We start from the raw sequence: 21,993 nt of genomic DNA on the forward strand, positions 1-21,993 counted from the left end.
TCAACTCCACTATAACAAATAAGCACATATTTCTTCTGGGTATTATTATCTTTATTACAAAACAAATATTTTATGTTGAGGTAACATTTCAAACAGTATTTGTCAAAAATCAATTGAATCCTATATACAGAATTTTGCTATGTGCAATATACGTAAAGGACTCAGAGAAGAGTTTTTCTAGCATTGCACATAAGCTGATTTTAGAAAAAAATAAAGCTAACAGTTATCTATGGAAAGAGGGATTTCTCTCTCTCACTCTCCCCTCCCCAATCCTCCATGGCATCACCCATGATTAGGGAGGCCATCTTCATGGGAGTCCCACAAAAAAAAAAAAAAAAGAAATGAATAGGATAAATTGGTTGGAAAAAAAGAAAGTTTTGTTTATCCCAAACACCTCACCGTGCCATAATTTGAATGTACTTTCACAAACCACATATTGAATCATATAGTATTTGCTATTGTTTATCCCAAGAATAGAATTCTCTGGTTTTCCATGGAGAAATCCTACGCAACCTTCCAGCTCTGATGTCTTTCCTGCCCTGAAGCCTTGCCTCACTCTCCAAGGCAAAGTTGGCCGTCCTCCCCAGTGTTCCCATAATAGGCTGTCCATCGATTTGGCATCTCCCACACTGGTTTGTAACAATTCTGGTTTTCCTTATATATATATATATCCCTCCTTGACTCTTTAGCTTTGTTCCCCTATAAGCTCCTCAGGAGCAAGAAATAAATCTTAGGCTTGTTTACACCCCCAGCACCGGGCCCCGCGCCTGGCATGTCACAGAACCTCAGTAGCTGTGGGTCAGGTCAATGAGTTAGGAGCTGCTTCAGCTGCGAACCTGTAACGCACATGGTCCCCAGCCTCCAACCTCACCGAGGGTGTACCGGTGTCATTCCGCGTTATTTAAGCCTCTACGAAATGAGGACACCCTAGAAACAAGTATATCGTGTAGCAGTTCTTTTCAGAAAGAAATCCTTCTGGTCAAAACATCAATATATTATAAGCATCTCGATCTCCCTCCTTTCAAGCCCCCGAGACTCCCTGACCTGATGCTAATAGCCGTCTTGGCAGTCGTTGTCATCTTGGTCCCCAATGGGCTTGTTGTGATAAGCGTCCACCGTTAACTTTCTGCTTTCTATCTCGGGGGGTTTCGACTGGCCGTCTTCCTCGCTGCTTGACCTGCTCTCGGTGGAGTTGCTGTCGTCCCTGGATCTGCTGCTGTCCCGAGAGTCACTGTCCTGCTCCTCCGTGGACCGGCTGTCCTCGCCCTGGCTGGAGCTGTCCTCGCCCCCCGTGGACTCCGGGCTCTCCTCGGAGGAGGCCCGGCTCTCGCTGGATCCGCTGTCCCCCCGCCCCTCTCCGGACTCGCTTTCCGAGCTGGAGGGCGTCGTGGCGCCGCCCTCCTCGCTGGAGTCGCTGGAGTCACTGTCGCCCGGGTCCTCTGCGCGACTCACCGCGTCGTCTGGGTTGTCTCCCCTGGACTCGGTCGCCGCCTCTTCCTGGGACTCACTGCTGTTCTCGTCGGACGGCAGCTCGGCCTCCTGGCTGGACTCGCTGCTGCTGTTGGGCTCCGGTGCCTTGTCACTGTCCTCCCGGGACCGACTGTCCTCCCGGGACCGACTGTCCTCCTGGGACCGACTGTCCTCCCGGGACCGGCTGTCCTCCCTGTCTTCCCGGGAGTCGTGCTCGCCGTCCTCCCCGGAACGTGTGGGGGCCGATTCTTTGGAGCCCGTGTTCTCTGTGGAGTCACTCTGGGCTTCCTCCATCGCGGGGCCACCATCAAGCTCACCTCTGTCGTCTTCCTCGGAAAGGCGCGACTTCCTGAACGTCGCCCTGCTGGGATGCTCCGCCGCCGGGCTGACGCCGCTGGTCTGCTCGCTGCTCCTTCTGGACTCTTTGGAAGCGACCCCAGCGCTCTGCATTCTGGAGCTTTCTGTCTCACTCCGGCTGCTGTCCGGGTCATCGCTCCGCATGCCCTCGTCGCCAAACTCGGAGCCGTCCCCGTGGCTGCTCTCCCCGTCACGGCCGCCTCCCCGCCGGTGCTCCTCGCTCTCGCTGTCGCCAGTGGAGTCACCTCCCTCGCGCCTGCCGTCCACCTCATTGTCAAGGTCCCTGCTCTCACTGGTGGCGTCTTGGGCGCTGTCGTCCCCTCGTGGGGTGCCCTCTTCGCTGGACTGGGTGGTGTCAGCGGAATCCTCTTCACTTTCCAGTCTGGAGTTTCCTCCTTCTTGTCTCTCTTCCGGCCCGGGGCCACTGTCGTCATCGCCAAAGGTGTCATCTCCACTGTCATCTTCATCATCATCTTTCTCATCTCCTTCTTTTCCTGCACTCCTGGAGAGGCCACCAGCTGGCGTGTGGCCATAGTGACGATCATCAGAGCCCGGGCCCTCCTCCGACTCAGCGCTGTCACTGGGGTCTTCATCTGCCTGGAGTTTGGGGTGAAGAGACAGGGTCAGCGCTCCAGGGACTGACAGAGAGGGAGTCATCCGGTCCCCTGCCACCTTCTTAAGTCCCTTCCTCTAACCCAGGGTGAATTCTACTGTCCGTGACAGCTCTACCGCAGCTTGCCCAGGGAGAGGAGTTGACACTCAAGTCGTCCCATTTTATATATCAATGCTGCAAACATTTTCTTAAAAAGCTTCCTAGAAATCACCTCGATAAAACTCTCAGAGACTTTTTTTTTTTTGTGAATGAAAGTTGGTTTATAATGCTTATTCATCGAGTTGTTTGGCTTAAAACAATTTTTAAAAAATATTGAGTCATCTTAAAATGACCCAAATATTTTTTTCCTCTGGGGGGGGGGTTGGGGTGGAAAATGGATTAGGGCAGGGAGGATGAAACCTGTAGCTAAAGTGAAAATGAAATATTACAGTAAGGCATACCAGGGCAGTCCGAAGAGTATCCAGCCATCGTTAATACAACGAGAACGGTCACATGGCTGGATCCTTTGCGGACAGCCCTGTGTAGCCCACACCGACCATGTTTATACATGGCGGAGAGTTGTATGTAGACGGCTCAGCAGGAAGACGGCAGCCAGCGTGACCACCAAGGCAGCGTGGTGCTAAGGGGGAGGTCACAGAGACGATTCCTATGAGTAGAACAACTGTGTGCTCTGCACAGTGTAATGTACGAAGACATTACACTCTGGAAAAGCCTGCTCTCTTTACCATACCCTACAACAGAGCATACTTGACTAATTATGTTTTTTCCCCCATGTCCCTACTGACCAATGTCTGAGTTTCTCACTGGGAGTACACGATGTTGACAACTCTTCCCAGCACTGGGGTTTTGTACAGGCACGGTGGAACTGAAGGTGGTATAATCTACCACACCTGATTAAGCACACCTCGCACCTCTCTCAAGCAGGGATTGTTACCCTCACCTGAGAGCTTAGAAAACACTGAGGCAATAAATCACAAAGTCCCCAGAAAAGAGCGTTTCCCCGATTCTATGCTTTCACATTTCTAGAAGGTTCCTCGGATGCACCTTTAGTAAATACGGATAAACAGCCTAATTAATAATAACTCATCTTCCAAATCTGGCTGAGTGTAGAATGCAACATGGGCCAAAGCTTCAGGGAGAAACCTGGTTGGTTCCTAGACTCACCGGGGCCCCACAGGACTGATTTCGGTCAAAATGACAGGATAGCTCAGAAAGTACTGACACTTAGTCTTAGAAAAAGGAAAAACGAAGCCAGTTTTTCAGTGAAGGAATATAAGCTAAGGACGCCTGTCTCACCCCCAGGGTCACAGAGGGGACTGTTTTCAAGAGAGAGTCATTCCTTAAGTTTCCTTCGTGCTCTCCTGTCCTCTCTCCGGCAGGATTCTTCACGGAGAGAGCTCTCCAGAAAGTTCTTTGCCTGGTCTGAACTGCCCAATTGTAAAAGCAACATTTTAGGTTGGTGAGTGAGCTATGACTTGCCTACCATAGCCAATGACCATTTGTGTGTATGTGTGTGTATTTTTCTTTAGCTAGGAGGGACATTTAGGGCCACAGTGCCTACAATCTGGCTTCAGTGAGGAAAACAACACGATTAGCATACCCCCAGCTGAATTCTCCTGGCTCATTTTCCCTTCTCATTTTATGGGACTATTTAGCTAGCATAACTCATGGTTAGAAAATATATTTAACATGGTTGCCAGGTAATTTAATCTAACATCATTTCCTCTGATTCCTAAGTAGCCTGAGACATTAAGAAAGGTCTGTTTGATTACCTGTTCCTCCGAGCTAATTGGACTTCCTTCTGATGACTCACTGCTCTCCTGAAATGGGGGAAAAAAATGTTTATTTTTCTTTTACTAATTCCTCAGGAAAGAAAAAAAATGCGATACCCATCAACTGCTTCTGGTTTGGATTTACTGCTTTCAAAATGGTAAGAGGTGATGGAAAGATTGTTCGTTACTTCATGAGATGGACATGACAAAAACAAACGAGATAGTTACCAAGGCTGGTGTTGACGCTTGAGCCAAATGACCCTGTAAAAAAGGAAGGAAAACAAGTGACTCCTTCAGAGACGCATCATGTCATTGCTAATATATAAAATAACTTTAGGAGATTTTTTTTTTTTGGTCTCTTGGTATATATGGTACATTTACATAAGTAAATCTGAGATTTTATGGTGAAATGGCTGAAAAACGAAGGTAAAATAACTAATGACCCGAAAAGACCTTGGGATATAAAAAAAAATCTAAAAGATTTTTGTTTCTGATACTTCACTTACAGAAAAAACATGCTTTCTTTGAAGCTGGCTGTGCATAGCACCTGGAGGAAAGGTAACATAGGGAAAACAGCACGGAAACCCAGGGTCCAGATTTAAGTTTTAATTAACTCATTGGTTTGGGTGTTAGCCCTGAAAACCAGCCATTCTGGTGTTGGCACTAAAAGTCGTAGGTTCCAGGAAACCCCTAAGTGCCAGGTAAACCAGGACGGTCGGTTGCTCTATGTGAAGGTGGGCAATTCACCTCACCTGTCTGATTGGTCAGCTTGTTATTCATAAATTAAGAAAATGAGCACTCACTGTGCTTGCTTATCCTGCGAGATTACTGTGAGGATAAAACCAGCTAACAGTTACGGAAGCATCCTGAGAACTAGTCAATGTGATATAAACCAAAGAAATGGTCCATTTTGAGATATCTACCTTATGAAATGGAATAGTTGAAAAAACTGAATTGAGAAAGCCATTGGAACCTTTCTTTAGTCACATAGGAGCCCTGGTGTTAAAAACAGATGTTACATCTGCAATGTAACTGGTCCTATTTGTGATTGATTTCACTTTCTTTCGTCTCAGATGCACGGTAAGAATACCTGAGCAACTTCTGGGGCTCCCCCACCACCATCCTGCATCTACTCTTATCGTTTGGAATTAACGGGTGGAGGGAGAAAGACATTGTTATTTTTCTCATGCCGAGGCTAGACCTGAGAACAAGGCATGTTTGTGAGTCTCTGGTGAAAAAGAGAAAGAGGATCTATAGTGGCTGCTTTTAAATTAACCAGCTTATGGATATCTCTGATGAAAGTTCATAATAAACCCTGCCATGTCTATTCCAGCCTGGGGCAGGGACAGGACCCCACCTCAGGTCTGTGACATTATCTGGCCGCCACCGAAAGCATTGGGTCCAAGCCTATCATATGCCCAAACCAGCAGCCAACAAGGTAGCAAACAAAACGCACTGACTTAGCATAAGATTTTAACCTTTACTTCTTCTAGTGCCAATCTTGAGAATTTCCTGACCTCCTAGACCCGGCCCCTTCCTAAGAGGGATCTAACACACTGGTTAAGAATGTAGATTCTGGAGCCAGAGTGGCATAAATTCAAAGTCTGACTCTAACACCAAGTAGCCATATAACCGGCTAGACAAACTTACTCTCTGAGCCTCAGTTTTGTCACCTGTAAAATGGGGAATAAGATGTAACACCTGAATTATTGAGTTGTGAAGAAATGTAATGCATGTAAAGCACTCAGAATGGTGCCTGGCAATGATTCTTGAGTTACTGAGAGTTAATGATTGGGTTACTGGGAGTCAACACTCAATAAACACTAGCTTAATGCCAAAGACTCTACCGAATATCTTCTCATTCTTCTTTCTTTACTCACCTCCCAGGACTTGACCTCCTGTCCCCCCAGACATCTGTTAAAACAGATTTTGGGTCCTAATCTCTCCTGGACAATCTTGGTTCATTGTCCTCCGTCCCTTTGTAACATTATACACATCCATTACAAGAAGAAAGCTAAAAGAAAAATGCTTCCTCACCAAATTATACCATTGTTGGAATTTAACCATTATTTTCTTATATGAACCCGAAAGTGTAGCTTTTACTGCCTATAGCTAAGTTTATCAATATGCTCATTAAGTCATTGGCAGTTTCAGCATTTGCAATGGAGTCAATTTGGTCATACTAATAATATATTCAAATTAAAATATTTCCAACAGTCATATAGCTACTCACCTTCCATTCTTTAGAACTTTCCGATTCATCGTTTTGATACCTGGCTACCTAGAAAATTGAGCACACGTGGTCAGCCTAAATAGAAATTGCCGAAACAGCAGTTATGAACAGTTTACAGAATCTGGAGCAGGGGTAGTCAAACTTTACCCTGCGTCAGAATCTCCTGGAGCGCTTGTTAAAGACCCTCTTGCTGGGCCCCACCCCTAGAAAGTCTGGTTTAGTAGGTCTGGGGTAGGACCCAAGAATTCGCATTTCTAACAAAGTCCTCGTTGATGTGGGGCAGAAAAATGAGAATCATGGCTACATGAATGGCAACTGAATAGAATAAGAAATAACTTGGATGATATTTTAAAGAAAATAGCTTTCTAAGAAACTACTATTTTTATCTGGCTGGAACAAACACAGACACTTTGGCTCATAGCCAGTTAAAAAGTGTGGCGTTTTATGTATAAAAGGGTTTTTGTTCATACATCCCTACCCTGCTACTTACAGGGAGAGCACAGGTCAACCCCCAAAGGAGCACGAGCAGGATGCTGGTCTTCATAGTGGGGTGTGGTGTCTCCACCTGAAATAAAGGACATAGGTGTTTTCCCCCATGTTAAAGACATAAAGTAGCTTCAACTTTTTAACAGTTTCTTCCTATTAAAAAAAAAAAAAAAAAACTCACCCAAATATCCATCAACTGATGAATGGATAACTAAAATTTACTACGTCTATAAAACGGAATTTTATTCAGCCATAAAAAGTAATGAAGTGCTGATCCATGCTACAAAGTAGAGAAACCTTGAAAACATTATGCTAAGTTAAAGAAGTCAGAAAAAAAGACTACATTTGTATGATTCCATTTATATGAAATGCCCAGAAGAGGCAAATCTATAGAGACAGAAAGTAGATTAGTGGTTGCCCAGGGCTTTGGGGAGATGGGGGCGCTGAGGGGCGATAGCTAAGGGGTACAGGATTGCTTTTGGAGGTGATAAAAATGTTCTAAAATTGATGGTTATGAAGTTGCACAACTGTGTGGATATATAAAAGCCATTGGACTATGTACTTCTATTGGGTAAAGTAGGTGGTATGTAAATTATATAGCTCAATAAAGTGGTTTAATAAAAAAACCTTACTCCTAAGAAAAAAATTGAAAACCTTTCAACAGTGAGCTCTATCAACACATAAAATATGATAATGGAGGGAAAAGTAAAGAAAGGGGAACAGAGAAATTTCTGGCCATTCGCTTTTATAATAATTATATGGCTGGGTATGTCAGAGCAACCTAGCAAATTTATTCCCCTAAAAGGCTGCATTTATTGACACCATTGATAGGTGGTGGGCATTTGTCTTCACACACGCACCCACCCACACCCACACACACACACACACACACACAGGCTTCTAAGTCACATTTATAACTATATAATAACGTCTACACAAAATATATTGTTGCATTTTTTTCTTTATCTGCAGGAGATGCAAGATGGCAGGCTTCATATTAGAGCTCCAGAAAGCTCTTAATGTCTACTGTGACACATTTAATCATACATTATGCATGATTATGCTAAATTCTTTTAGCTGTCATTCACAGTGCCAGCGGATTTAGAGAAGATGAGAGGTTTGGGATACGCTTGTGAATCCTGCTAAGAGAAACATGCCAAACCAAACTGGTTTTTTTTTTTCTGGAGGCCAGCTTCATTTCACACTTCAAGAACTGGTGATGAGGAAAACAATTTGTTCTCCGTCTAAAAATAGATATGCTAGATGCTAATGTGAAAAGTTACTGAAATGATTTAAAGGAAAACAATTTACTCTGAGCTAGTAAACCCTTGTCGCTGACCTAACACACTTGTCCAATGGACTTCCATACTTTTGCAAAAAATCCTGCAAGTTTATTAAAGACTTCACTTTTGTTGATTTGCTTCTTTAAATGTTAAATATATGCTATACTATCGTAGGGGCTAAGAAAACAATACCCCGAAATGAAGGCTTCAGAAGCAAATGTTTCTCTCTGACCTTCTCCTGCCTTCCTATCTACGGCCCCTCTTTCTCCTCCAGTGTTACCTGTAGAAACTAGAATTCCTCTTCCCCAAGGTGGGACATAAAACCAGAACACCTCTTCTTCAAAGCCAGCCACGAAACCTAAAAATACTACTCTGCCTCCCCCAATCCTGCCTCCTGTGTAAAAACTAGCCACAAAGAAATTATCTGATCTACCTTGTTTGACTGTAGGTCATATAACCCCAGTTCCAGAGAGGGTCCTACCCTATGCCCAGAAGGAAGGAATGAGTCTCGCAGAGGCCAAGAAGAATCTAGACAGACAGGCCTTGCTGGGTTTCCCAACTCAGTCTAGTAACATTGGATCATACCCTTTTTGTCCAATCATATTTCTACATTGCCGTCCATGCTTTGTTGAACCTAAGCACAAAAATGGACAGTGTCTTCTGTCTTTTTGGGTCTTCATTCTGAAGGCTCCTGTGTCGTGTAAAACTACAGTCAAATAAATTTATATGCCTTTTCTCCTATGAACCTGTCTTTGTCAGTTGATTTTCAGTGAATTTTGGGAGGGTGAGAGGAAGTTTTCCCATGGTCCCTACACTAGTGATAAGAGATATAAACCGAAGATTCTTAATCTTGGCTGTGTACTAGTATCACCTGGAAAGATTTTTAGAACTACCAATGCACAAGTCGTGTCCGGGGTAATAAATCCGTTCATGGGTTGGACACAGGAATAGGTTTGTTTTTAAGGTGCCCCAAGTGATTTCTAACATTTTCTGTTTTTTTAGAGACAGGGTCTCACTCGGTCACCCAGGCAGACATAGTGCCTGGTGCAATCATAGCTCACTATGACTCAAACGCCTGGGCTCAAGTGATCCTCCTGCCTCAGCTGCCCAAGTAGCTGGGACTACAGGCATGCGTCACCATGCCTGGCTAATTTTTCTACTTTTGTAGAGATAGCGTCTCACTATGCTGTCTAGGCTGGTCTTGAACTCCTGGTCTCAAGTGATCCTCCCATCTTGGCCTCCCAAAGTGCTGGGATTGTAGGCATGAGTCACCAGCCCAGCCTAAGAAATAAGAATATGTTGCTCAATAATGTCTGAAGCATTGAGCTAAAGAGGTCATCTGATCTTATTTTTTAAATTTATTCAAGAAAATAATAGAAATCCTAAAATAGAGAAAAAATGTTCTTTGTTTCTACTTTTCTATGACTCAAATGGTCAAACATAGCCTCTCATTTTATATTATGGGCATTATCCCTCCTCAGTATAATTATTCTTAATTTGCATTATTTTCTTTATTCTAATTCAGCATAGTGCATCTTCAGTCCTTATGTTCTGATATCATTTTAATTTCTTTTTTAAATCCTTCCCCTAATAGCAACAGAGAAAAATATATGAAAATGCCCAACTGTACCTAAAATGAACCTAATTCAACAGATATTACTTCCCTTTAGTTCCCACGATCAAAACTTTTTTTTTTAAGTTTTAAGGTTCATTTCTTTAGGAAGGCAAAATTTTCTCAAATATGTTAGTGTTCAAATAACTGCACTCTAATAGTTTCAATTTCACAGGTCAACTGAAAATTGGGTAGTTCGCCATTTCAATTTTTAAGGTGAAATTTGAATAAGGTGATAATCTCATGATGCTCTGAAAACTAGCAAATATTATGGCCTTAATAAAAGATCAATGACTATTGAGTTCTCCTGTATTTTCTTTGGCTTGTCCATTATCTAAATAATTAGAAAATGAGGGGATGCCACTGTGTGTTTATTTTATACCAATGAATGTTGTATATTTTGCCAAGGAAGTGCATGCTTCCAGTGTTCGAGTTTCCTAGGGATGAATTATTATAAAACATAAAGAAGATGCACTAAGTTTCTCAGGCTTCTAGAAATACAATTTATCACCCTGACCTAAAGCAATACTATCTCAAATGGAAGTCTGGTAAACTAAAATAGAAGACACCCTAGAGTTCTAAGAGAGCTGGTGTTTCCTTCCAAACAATACAGTCCAACCTTAAGCATTAAAGAAAGTCAGATCTTAAACCCTATGTTGAGTTTTCGATTAGTATTTTTGATAAGAATAGTCATAATATTTGAAGAGCATTTCCAAACGAGAGCTCTAAAATTTTATAAATTTTTTTTTAGCTACTATCCCCAAAAGAGTAGGAGCAGATACGTAGTAGCCCTGTTCTGAGTAATAAAGCCTGAAAATTAAGAGTCCAGAACTCCGTGTTCTTCATTGATTGGTTAATGCCATTTCTACATTCTACATGCTGCCATTTTACAATGAGAACATATTACAAAAGCAATCTGCTGCCTTGACTTGGGTTCCACATATCTGGAAGGCAATGCATTAGACACTTTCAACCTTTCTGAATTGTTTTCACAGAGTTGAAAAGATCCAAATGTTTAGGATCTGGAGAAGGAAATTTCAATCCGGATTTCAAGTGTGACCAAAACTTCTTTGGACTCTCAAGTGAGGAAACTTGTTCTGGAATTTCCTCTAAGTTAAGATTCACTTGCAAAGTATCTATCTTCTTTCATGCAAACTGAAATGAAGGAAACAGGCCAAAAGAAGGAAATAAAGGTTTGAAAAATCATAAGCTCTCTTTTTCCCTTAGAAAACAATACCTCATGTTAATTTGCTTATTTTTTGTCTTTGTATTACTATCCTCAAGAATACTAATGAACAACATAGTCATTCGTAATGAGTATGTCAGCAGTCAACAAATAGTCACTGAGAATATGCAATGTGCATATAATAAGCTGGTCTTATGAAAGTAAAATTACCCAGGATCCAACTAACCAAAACTTGTTAGAATTCATTTCATTATTACTCTTTGGAAATAAAGTGGAACTTGGCCAGGATAAGAACTCTATCAGGAAATCAGAGAAAGAAACAAATGAGAAAAAATTTCCTGTCCTTCCTATTGTTATTGTATGGAAGTCAATTACAATCAATCCAATATTATATGCCTTTGACCACAGTAAAAATAACTCTAAGGTGCCCCGAAATTAAATATAGATTTGGAAGACCCCTAAGCATCTTCGGACATTGTTCCACATCACCGTTTTGGGGTAGGTAAGTGGACCAATGCCCTTCAGAAAATTGTTTGTTCACATGTTTTTAACCCACAAGGTTAAAGTGGGATAGTTGAGTCTTAGTTAAACTGAAAGTTTGATTAACGAGAAGTTAGTACTCCTGAAGAAGACAGGTTGCATGAAATATTCCTATTACGAATGGAATCTTCTAAATGTCGTACAGAATGCATTACCTGACCACAGCTCTTACTCCTACTCTGTTGTGGAACACAGACACTTTTGATATAGATGGAGAAGTGGAATAAATGCAACAAATAAACTACATGTGGACAAGTGTGTGTGTGTGTGTGTGTGTGTGTGTGTGTGTATGTCTTCTATACTAGGAAATGTTTTAACAAGCAATTATATTCAATATTTATTGAATTCTGACTCTATGCAAGGCATCATGCTAACCTGAATACTCAGCTAAACACTACAAAAAATATAATTATCACACCCATGGTTTATTTCAGTGGTCTTAGCATTTTTCAGCTATTCAGTTCATAATGAGTATTACTAGATGCTCTCTAGATGAATGACATTAAATCATTTTTAACTTTCAAAAAAAAGTATTTTGAAAGTCCTGTCAGTCCAGTTTAGATTCTTTCACAATGTCTTATAGGCTATGAACATCTCCATATCCATGAAACCTAATTGCAAAAGTTTCATTTGTTTTGCTAATTAAAGCTAAACTTCAAAATGACCTTCCGTCTGTCTCCTGTTCCATAAACTTTCCCTTTCAGCAGCATCATGCAGAGATCTCATTAAAGCACCACCAAGAAAAACACCTGGCTCTATTGACTTAACATGTCGTTTTAATATCATTATTTGCTGCAGCATAAACGACAGACACAAAAATAGGAATTTTTTTTTTTACCAGAATTCAGCTCTCCCCATCTTTCTCTGCATGGCATAATGCCTCTCAACATGTATACATATTTAATATTTTCCAAACAACACAGAAAAAGTCATTTAAAAAAATTAAATGATGCAAATGTCTTACCCTCATTAGTTCGCAAAGACTTTTCCCCAAAGGTCTCAACAATCAGGTTGAAGTTCGGACAGAGAAACTCTACACCCGGCCTTGTGTTGATACTCTGAACACTTCTCCGGTGGGACAGGAATTTAAACTCTGCTGCAGCTCTTCAGAGCCAATCAGCCTCAGGCGGGGGGTGACTGACATCACAAGGTGTCACCGGGACCCCGGTACACCCACACTTCCTCCAGCTGGCAGGGGCAGGTTTTCCCTAAAAAGCTCTTGTGGTTCCCAAATGACTAGACTAGTTTCCATTAAATTGAAGATCTTCCTAAAGCTTTATTTTGGTTTCTAAATATATGTCATTCACATCCATGCAGGCTTATGAGCATTATAAACAATGACAATGTCTTCCACCCACTGACAGATCCCAGCAGACGCAAGGATGGGAAAGGAATGGGAGGGTCAGGGGTGGGGAGAAAGTTTCCTGTTAATGTACATTTCCAGGTCGTACATGAAGGAAGCTACTAAAATACTAGATTTTCTTAAATTGTTGGTTTTCTTTTTTTCCTCTTTTAACAACTTCTACTACTCATCTTTTTTTTCCTCTCTTCTCCCTATCCCCATACACACACAAAGTCCCCCAATTCCTACTAACCTAATGAGGGGACCCACTTACAAAATTCTCTGGTTATTGAAAATGTCAAAGCACCTCCCTTAATTAACTTTTGTTTTTAACCAAAAAGAATTAAAATCTAACACTTCATTATTCCCCCTAACCGTCTGCCACATTTTAATGACTCTTTGAAATCAGAATTAGATTAAGGGGAACACTAGTGGGGTAGCATCCAGAGAAAGTGGTCTTCAAGGGACTCTATGCCATCACTACAAAGTAATGAAAAGGATAAAATGATATTTGCCAAAACTCTTTTCAGGGTGTGCACGGAAAGTTGTTGTAGGAAGCTGGAAGTGGGTTTGGAACCTCCCAGGGAGCTTGCTCAAGTAACAATAGAACAAGCACTGGACAGGTATTTAAAGGATATAAGCTACTGGACCCCAATTTCCTTAGTAGCTCACCTGGAGCTGTTGTTCTGAGCACTTCAGTTCTTTACATGACCTCTCCTTGTGGCTTGGTCTTCTCACAACATTGTGGCTAGAGCCCAAGAGCTGCCCAGAATGTCACTTTTCTTACATTCTGTTGGTCAAGTCAGTCATAAGGTGATCCAAGATTCAGAAGGAGGAATAGTCTCCACCTTTTGATGGGAAGATCAGAATGCACGTATAGATAGATAGCAGAGGAAATGGTGGGGCAATTTTTGGAGATTAGTTACCACACTGCATGATGAGTTATACCCACAAATTCCAAACAGTGTGTCTGAGGACAAACCACCATCTGCCACAAGACCTCCAATGTCTATGGAGGAGTCAGTAGAAAAGCAACAGGATATCTGATGGACGTGAGAACAGGAGAACTATAAAACAGTCAATAATTATTGCCAGTGGGCACCAATGGCACATAACAACATCTGAAGGATCTGGAGTGCTCGAGCCCTACAAATTCTCAAAATGGAGCCACCACGGCTGCCTCCCAGAACACACAGCCATGCCGCTTGGGCAGCACATATACTAAAATTGGAATGAAACAGAGATTAGCACGGCCCCGTGCAAGGATGACACGCAAATTCGTGAAGTGTTCCATATTTTTAATGGTGAATTAATACTTTTTGTAACAACCTGGATGGAACTAGAGACCATTCTTCTAAGTGAAGTATCGCCAGAATGGAAAAACAAACGCCACATGAACTCATTATTAAATTGGAACTAATGGATCAACACCTGTGTGCGCATATGGTAGTAAAACTCAACAGAAAGCAAGTAGGGGGGAGGGGGGAGGAGGGGACGGGTAAATTTACACCTAACGGGTACAATGCATGCTTCCTTGGCGATAGGCGCTCTTATAACTTTAACTCTAACTGCACAAAAGCAAAACATGTAATCAAAAGGTTTGCACCCCTGCAATATTCTAAGAAAAAAAAAAACCAGACAGCGTAATAGAGTTTTCTAAGATGCACGTGTATCTAAAGACTTATACCAAAAGATCAGAGTTCAGCTGCCTATGGGATATGGAGAAGAACAGAAGAGGTGTGTGGATTGAAGGTAAAAAGAAAAAAATTCAGCATGTCATAAGCAGAAGATAGTCAATGACTCAATTATCTGCTATCTGAGGCAAAATGGTGGCGGATAATGTGTGAAGGAAGAAGAAAGGAAAAGCCTAGAAGCATTAGGTATCACTTCCACTCACATTCCATTGATGATAACTGCAACACGGGTGTTTCTGAGCGCAAGGGAGGGGTGTCGTCCTGAGCTGGGCAGGGTGCCTCCCAGGGACAACTCTCCACATCGTAGAATAAAGAGCACACGTGTTTGGTGGAAAGCCAAATTTTCTGCTTGGCTGCTAAAAGCTGCTGAGCTTAAGGACATGTTCAAAAATTTATAGCACAAGGAATTTGCCAACCAGCAGATCCAGCTCAAATGAAGTGAAGTGATTTGCTATTATTGGTACCTTGCATGGATTTTCTCATTTAATGTTTATGTTAACCCTGTGAAATAGGTATTGTCATTATCCCAAATTAAAAATGAAGAAAGTGAAATGCCAAGAGGTTATGTAACTTGCCCAATGTCACACAGTCAGCGAGTGAAAGAGCCGGGGATTCCAAAAAGTATATTTTTGAATTCTTTGTTTTGAGGCTTGGGAGTAGATGAAAAAAATTTTTTTTTTTTAATTTTCTTACTTGTGAGAAATTTGAAAATTTCCACTGACTATTGGGAGACTGTTTTTGAATTTACAGTGACACAACTTGACTATTTGGAAAAGGTTGATTTCAGTCTTCCCCCAAAATTGATTCTCTTCCAATCTGGAGACCTCAGGATGTTCTGATCTTGGTGAAAATTGCCAGTGGAATAAAAATAGACAACACTGAATACACTGTGTACCACGTCTTTCTTTGCCAGCCTTAAATAATGCTTAGACTAGATTACAGTATCAGTTCTCCAATTATTCCTACTTGGGACTTCCTTCCTACAACACTTCTTGGTCAATGAAAGGATTCCAGAATAGTCCATTCTTAATTTGCAAAAGGAAAAAGATTGGCCTAGAAAAGAGTAGCTTAATCTTGAACTAAAAGTCTCCGTCAGTGGCAGACTAGTCCAATCATAACAAAGATGTGTGAAAACCTTTCACTAACACAGTCTAATAAGGTAACAAAGTGATAGCATCAAAGCATTCCAAATTCTATGAAATACCAGGCAAATGATTGTTGGTGCTGGATATGAACAAACCTGGTGGGACACATTTTCTCCCAAATGCTTTATTATTACTTTTGTTCATGGCTTTTTTTTTTTTTTTTTTTTTTTTGCTTTTCATCCAATTAGGATTTTTCACTTTTCTAATAAAACATGTAATTTCGGCAAACCAGATTATGCATATATTTCTTTAAATCTAAGTTTCATATGTACAAAAATATTCATCAGACGCACCATCAACATAATGGATAAGAAAAGTGATACTGAAACAGATTTCTTCTTGCCTGGCAGTTACATCAACTGCATGTTTTGCCACGCTGGGGTGGCTGTATTTGATGAGCAGAAGCAGAATGATCATTGACACCTTTGAACAACAGTAATCATTATGTAGACAGGTAAACATTGCACTTAGGAATACATTAAGCTTCATGTCATAGTGTCTTGTCCTCAGTCCTTGGTTTGATCTATATGTTTAAGCATTCACATGAACCAAATTAGAGTTCTCCTTCTTAAATACAGATGTTAAAATTGCTAATCTTCTCAAGCATTTTTTATATTCCCATTAATGGTAGGCCAGAAAAGAATTCCTTCTTTCTTAACAATAGAACATTTATATATCTACTAAGTTCTTTTTCTGCATACAGAAATACCAATTATAATCTATGTGCTCATTTTAATATATTTCCTAATCCTATTTCCAACAATCTAACGTTTTTAACTGTTTAAAACTTTGCACTTTATTCTTCTATTCATCGACCTCTTCTCTCTTCTTTCTCTAGGTGCCTGTTAATATAATCAGGGTCAGATAGATTCCTTGTAGGCACTTTGTAAAAAGACAATATTTCATTCCTTGCATAATTTAAAAGAATTGATGGGCTTGTCTAAGATCGTATTTATTGTTATTTTAGGTCAAACTATTTGAAATTACTGTTTTTTAGATTAAATTGTTTAAAAACACCATTGAAATGTAGCAACTGGCACTGCCCTACCTTAGTTCCTTCTCCTCTTGTTTTACGTGATTTCTCTGTGAATCTTACGCTCCAGGCATACTGGTCTAGTCATTCTTATCCGTCAATACTATCTGCTTCTAATCAGTGGTTCATCTTATTCAGAATGTCCTCCTTGCCACCTGTCAATAACCTTGACATCTTTTAAAGCCCCTTCTTCAAATCCAATGGGCATAGTCTTCTTCTTGACGACACATAAGCACTTGTGCTAGCCTTCTTGCCTCACATTTATTGATCAAATTAGTTTCCAGGCACTGTACTGGAATACAGAGAAGGATAAGACACACTGTCTGCTTTTCAGGAATTTAAAATCTGATTAGAGACACAGACGCATAAACTGATTACCATAATGTAATGCAATGATACCAATACACAAATGCACAAGGTATTTTGGGTATTGAAGAAACACAGCTCATCCAACTGTTCCCTGTATTTACTGATTTTTGGAAAACCATCTGTCTTAGTTCAAGCTGCAATAGCAAAGTATTAGGTCATTAAATATGAAATGTCCAATTTTGAATCAAAAGTTGAGTTTATTGTATCTCAAACAAGAAGCAGTACAATGAATCGAAGGATGTGCCTCAACTTTGGACACAGTTTTGCCATCTTAATAGAGAGCCAAAGTATGTCAAAATTAAGAATTGAACTTTAGAAGCCCAGAGTCAGAGAGACTCGTGAGACAGAGAACATCTACAAAGTTAAGGCAAAACAACATGAAATCCAGAAGACGCCTCTTGAGTTCAGTTTAAAGATGGGAATTGCTGAGTCTCAGAACCTGACCGTTTATGGCAGGCTTCCAGTAGCAGAATGAGATAGAAAGGAGACAGAACATGGACTTCTTTTCTACATGGGACAGGGGAGAAGTTATGCGACTTTGCAGTGTTTAAAGAAGGGAATCTGTGTGCAGACAAAGCAGCAATGTGTGCTCAGGCTACCAGAGCAAAAGAGAAACAGAAATGGTGGGAGCGATACAAAGTCCAACAGGCGATGATGATCTGGAATGGGTGATATTTAAAGAACAGGCAGGCACCTGGGAGTTCTGCCTAAATCTGGGAAAGGGGCTAGTAGGATAAGCATAGTGTTGCTTTTAGCAGAAACATACCTCTTAGGAAAGTAAAAATTAGTTCAGACTGAGAGAGTGAAAAATCTGCCCACCATTTATCAGACTAGAATAACAGACACAGATTAAAGCCCCTGCAAACTTACTAGGAAACCACGTTTCTCTCAAAGACACTGAAGCCATAAAGTGTCAGGACAACTTCCTTCTCTGAATGACTCCTGCTTTGTTAATCATTGAGAAGCTTCATTCTCTAAAATCGAAGATTATCCGAGACTTGCTGTCGGAGGTTGTATTGGTGAGAATGAAGCATTCCATCTAGTGTGCAGTCTCCTTAATTGCATTGCATCAAGAAAGTCGACTGCGTGAGATGACAGGTTTGCTCCTGGTGTTCTCAGACCCACTGGGCTGGGAAAATTCAAATCAGTTTACTAGAACAGGGTGTGGAAGCTGGGCAGAAACCCAGTTAACAGATCGGGTCACTCAAGGGAGATTGCAGCTTGGGGACAAGGTAAGAGTCCATTTATTGGAATCAGGATATTGGGACAAGACCAGAATGAAGTGTGCTTGGTGCTACACGTGTTGGTCTGTGATAGTATCTCTTGCCTTCAGTTCAGATTGGTCTCAAGGTATGGAGATAGAGTTAAGACAGCAAAGAAAGATTCAGTGGTTTCACCTGAGGACGGTAGCAAGGTGGGAGGAGCTGGAGACCAGTTGGGTGAGCCTGAAATCTAGTAGCTTGCGAAGAGCCAGTGATGTCGGCCTAAGCACAGTGCTGACCAGGGGTTGATTTGGGTTCTCACTCCAGGAGACGTCTGGGAATTAAATTCTGCAAAGGACAGTTTCCTCCTCACAGGGTCCTCTTTTAGGGAAAGAGAATAGGGGGACAAAGAAGGAAATAGAGCAAAGAAGAGAGGGGTAGCACGAGTGGCAAAGCTCAAAATAATGGGGCTCTGTAAATTCAGTGTTCCATGCTAGAGTCGACACTGTGCAAACCAATGGAGAACAGAATGAATTTAATGTATTGGTGACCTTTAGATTTTACGTCATTTTTCTGAGCTACAAGAGTGTCCCATAGGAATCGACTCTTTTTTTTTTTTTTTTGCATCTGGACCCAAGATCCCTGGTCAGAGGGTAGAGGTTGGGAACACTGTGTTGTTGACTTGTCTCATTCTCCAGAGGGTTTGCTTCCAAGCAGCAGTGAATGGATCACTGTGAGAACACAATGATCACAACGATATTTTCATCTATGACTGCGCTATTCTATTCTGTTCCGCCTCCTTTTAGGGAGAGGAAAATTGTTGCCGGTTATTTTGGTCTAAGGTTTTTCAAAAGTTCCATTACAAACCATCAAGCAAGTTTGACTTCTGGGAAATTCCACTCCAGTTAATAATTTAAAATGTGTTCCTATGGGGAGGCATGCCTTTACAAAGGTTATCTTTTTAATGTCAGAAGCAGATTGGATGATAACAGCAGCAACCACCAAACCTCTCATTGCATTGCCTGATTTATGGTATGAGCAGGTGTGGAAGGAATTCCCAGCCAGGTGGGGAGGATAAGACAAGCTCTGAGAGTAAGTGTTAAGATCTTGCATCTTCAGTCCTATGTGGAGTAAATCATGCAACCAGAAAGACAACTTGAATTTCCAACAACTCTACCAGCCCCGTCATGAGATTTTTATTTAAGGGTGACAGTGTCTCTTTGGCTATTTTACTGTGGTGCAGATAAATCCAGAAACCATCCAACCACTGTTTTTCCCTGCCCCTTCCACATATAAATCTCTCCTTCTTTCTTTTCTTTTCCTTTTTTTTTTTTTTGAGACAGAGTCTCACGCTGTTGCCTGGACTAGAGTGCTGTGGCGTCAGCCTGGCTCACAGCAACCTCAAACTCCTGGGCTCAAGCGATCCTCCTTCCTCAGCCTCCCTAGTAGCTGGGACTACAGGCATGCACCATCATGCCCACCTAATTTTTTCTATATATATATTTTAGTTGTCCATATAATTTCTTTCTATTTTTAGTAGAGACAGGGTCTCGCTCTTGCTCAGGCTGGTCTCGAACCCCTGAACTCAAATGATCCACCCGCCTCGGCCTCCCAGAGTGCTAGGATTACAGGTGTGAGTCACCGCGCCCGGCCTCTTTTCTATTTTTAATCTCTGCTTCAAAAGTGGGTAAGAAGCTTAGGGGGTTATAAGGAAAAAAGTGAATGTGAAAAGCAAATATAAAACGATTACTAGCGGTAAGGTTTTTCTAAACCAATGGCTTTCGAACATTTTTAATGGCAACCAACAGTAAGAAAAAGATTTTACATCATGTCCTAGTATATGTATACTTTTAGATAGACATAAACACATACAGATGTGTGTATGTATCTATATATGTACAGACATAGATAGAGATGACCGAGTTTCACTAAGCACTACATATGATGAACTATGATTTTTCTTTTTTATTCTCTCATTTTACAAAATATTTGTCATGACTCACTAAATTAATATTGTGATCTACTAAATGAGCGGCAACCTACAGGTTAAAAAAAAATACTGCCCTTATGGGCAATATTAGTAGACAGTTTATTAAGCTTTGTTCCAGAACATAACTCAAAATAGATTTTGTTTCCTAATACCAGACTTCTTCTGTTCAAAGTATCTATGTTCTTTTGCAGTGTGGCTGCTCCATTCTTGCCTCGAAGGTCTGGAAGTCAGAGCAGATGGGATTATTAAAGAAAATCTGGAACACAGTCGTTCTTCATTTCTGAGATCAGCCCTGATTCTGAACACCCTCCACCCCCGAAAAACTTCTCAAGGTAAAATCTTTATAAGAACTGGCTAATATTTATCCAACTTAGGTTATTATCTCAGATAATATCTGCCGAGACTATTAGACTGGAAATGGCTTAGAAAGTGATAGCAGATTAAATACTTCATGGTACTTCATAAAATGAAATCAAAAAGAGTGAGGTTGATCTGTGTGCTCTGAACCAATATTTAAGATGTATTGTTAAGCCAAAAAGAATAAAAGGAGCACATTGTGTATAGTGGACTTCCACATATTTTTAAAAAGGGGACATCTAGGCATATAATATTTCTGAAATACTTCACAAGATATTAGTAACAGAAATTGCCTCTAGGGATGAGAAATAGAGGCCTGGGAATCTAGACTGGTCAAGATTTAATACTTTTGTAATACCTTTTTATAGCATTTGAAATTTTTATTTTATGTATATACATATATTGCTTTTTTCAATTAAAAATAGCTCAGTTGTAAAAGAAATACAATATTATACATCAGATTTTGTGATGGAGGGGTTAAATATTTGAAAACTCATTAGAAGGAAGGGAGTATTCCTTGTGAGCAGTTGTACAAATAGATACTTACTATAACAGCAAAATTTATCTCTTTCACTTACATCTTGTACAGCTTACAAAGAGTCCCACACCCACTGTGGAATTAGTGCCCGTAACAACCTTTTGAAATAAGTGTGACAGATACTAAAGGCAGCACTTTACAGATTAAAACAAAATGAAACAAACAAATAATAAACCCTAAAGTTTAAATAAATTAAAAACCTTGAGCATATTTTAAGGAAAGAAGTTTGGAGTCATTACCTGACTGTGATTTAGTAGCAACCTGACATTTTACACTATTAAGAGTTACCAAAAAGTTTACTGATAGTATTTTTAAAGCTTTCAACAATATTCCTTGCAATGTTGATCTCTTAACTAAGAAATTCTTGCATAAAGGAAGAAGGAGGAAGGAAAAAAAATCCAAAAACTTCTTGAAACTCTTTGTGTAAAATATGCCTAATATTAGAACATAAATTGTCAACTAATGACTGGTTGAAAATTAACGTTAAAGAAGTTGCATTCATAAATTCACTTTATAGATTTCTAGCTTAGAATTGGCTAAATGGAAAAAGTGGGACATTACAAAGCATCTCTACCAGATCTCGAAAAATACCCTGTACATTTATGAGTTAGGGTCATAGTTTCTCCAGTTTCCCTGGGATAATAAAAATTTACACCTCCTGTCCCTATGTAATTACTCACATCACCCCTTCCACTCTCAAAAATGCCCTAGTTTAGATGATAAATTATGTCTCCATCCTATTAAAATATCACCTAAACTTTTGTACCCCCA

General features: G+C 40.7%; 1 protein-coding gene and 1 pseudogene across 2 annotated transcripts; one reads left to right on the forward strand and one right to left on the reverse strand.

The window, feature by feature from the left end:
- Positions 1–1,050: 1,050 nt before the first annotated feature.
- On the reverse strand, positions 1,051–6,989 carry LOC138380546 (dentin matrix acidic phosphoprotein 1-like). Of its 2 annotated transcripts, XM_069464981.1 has the most exons (6): positions 6,932–6,989; positions 6,446–6,489; positions 4,441–4,473; positions 4,213–4,260; positions 1,616–2,424; positions 1,051–1,555 (listed from the first exon to the last, which is right to left on the reverse strand). In XM_069464981.1, exons 1-6 carry the CDS (start codon positions 6,987–6,989, stop codon positions 1,051–1,053), a joined length of 1,497 nt encoding a protein of 498 aa, XP_069321082.1. The 2 variants fall into 2 exon arrangements, with proteins under 2 accessions (XP_069321082.1, XP_069321083.1); XM_069464982.1 differs by lacking the exon at positions 4,213–4,260.
- Positions 6,990–14,093: 7,104 nt separating this feature from the next.
- On the forward strand, positions 14,094–14,194 carry LOC138380547 (U6 spliceosomal RNA; annotated as a pseudogene).
- The last annotated feature ends 7,799 nt before the right edge of the window (positions 14,195–21,993 follow it).

Source organism: Eulemur rufifrons, unplaced genomic scaffold (assembly GCF_041146395.1).
Source record: "Eulemur rufifrons isolate Redbay unplaced genomic scaffold, OSU_ERuf_1 scaffold_534, whole genome shotgun sequence".
In the NCBI taxonomy this organism is placed as follows: Eukaryota; Metazoa; Chordata; class Mammalia; order Primates; family Lemuridae; genus Eulemur; species Eulemur rufifrons.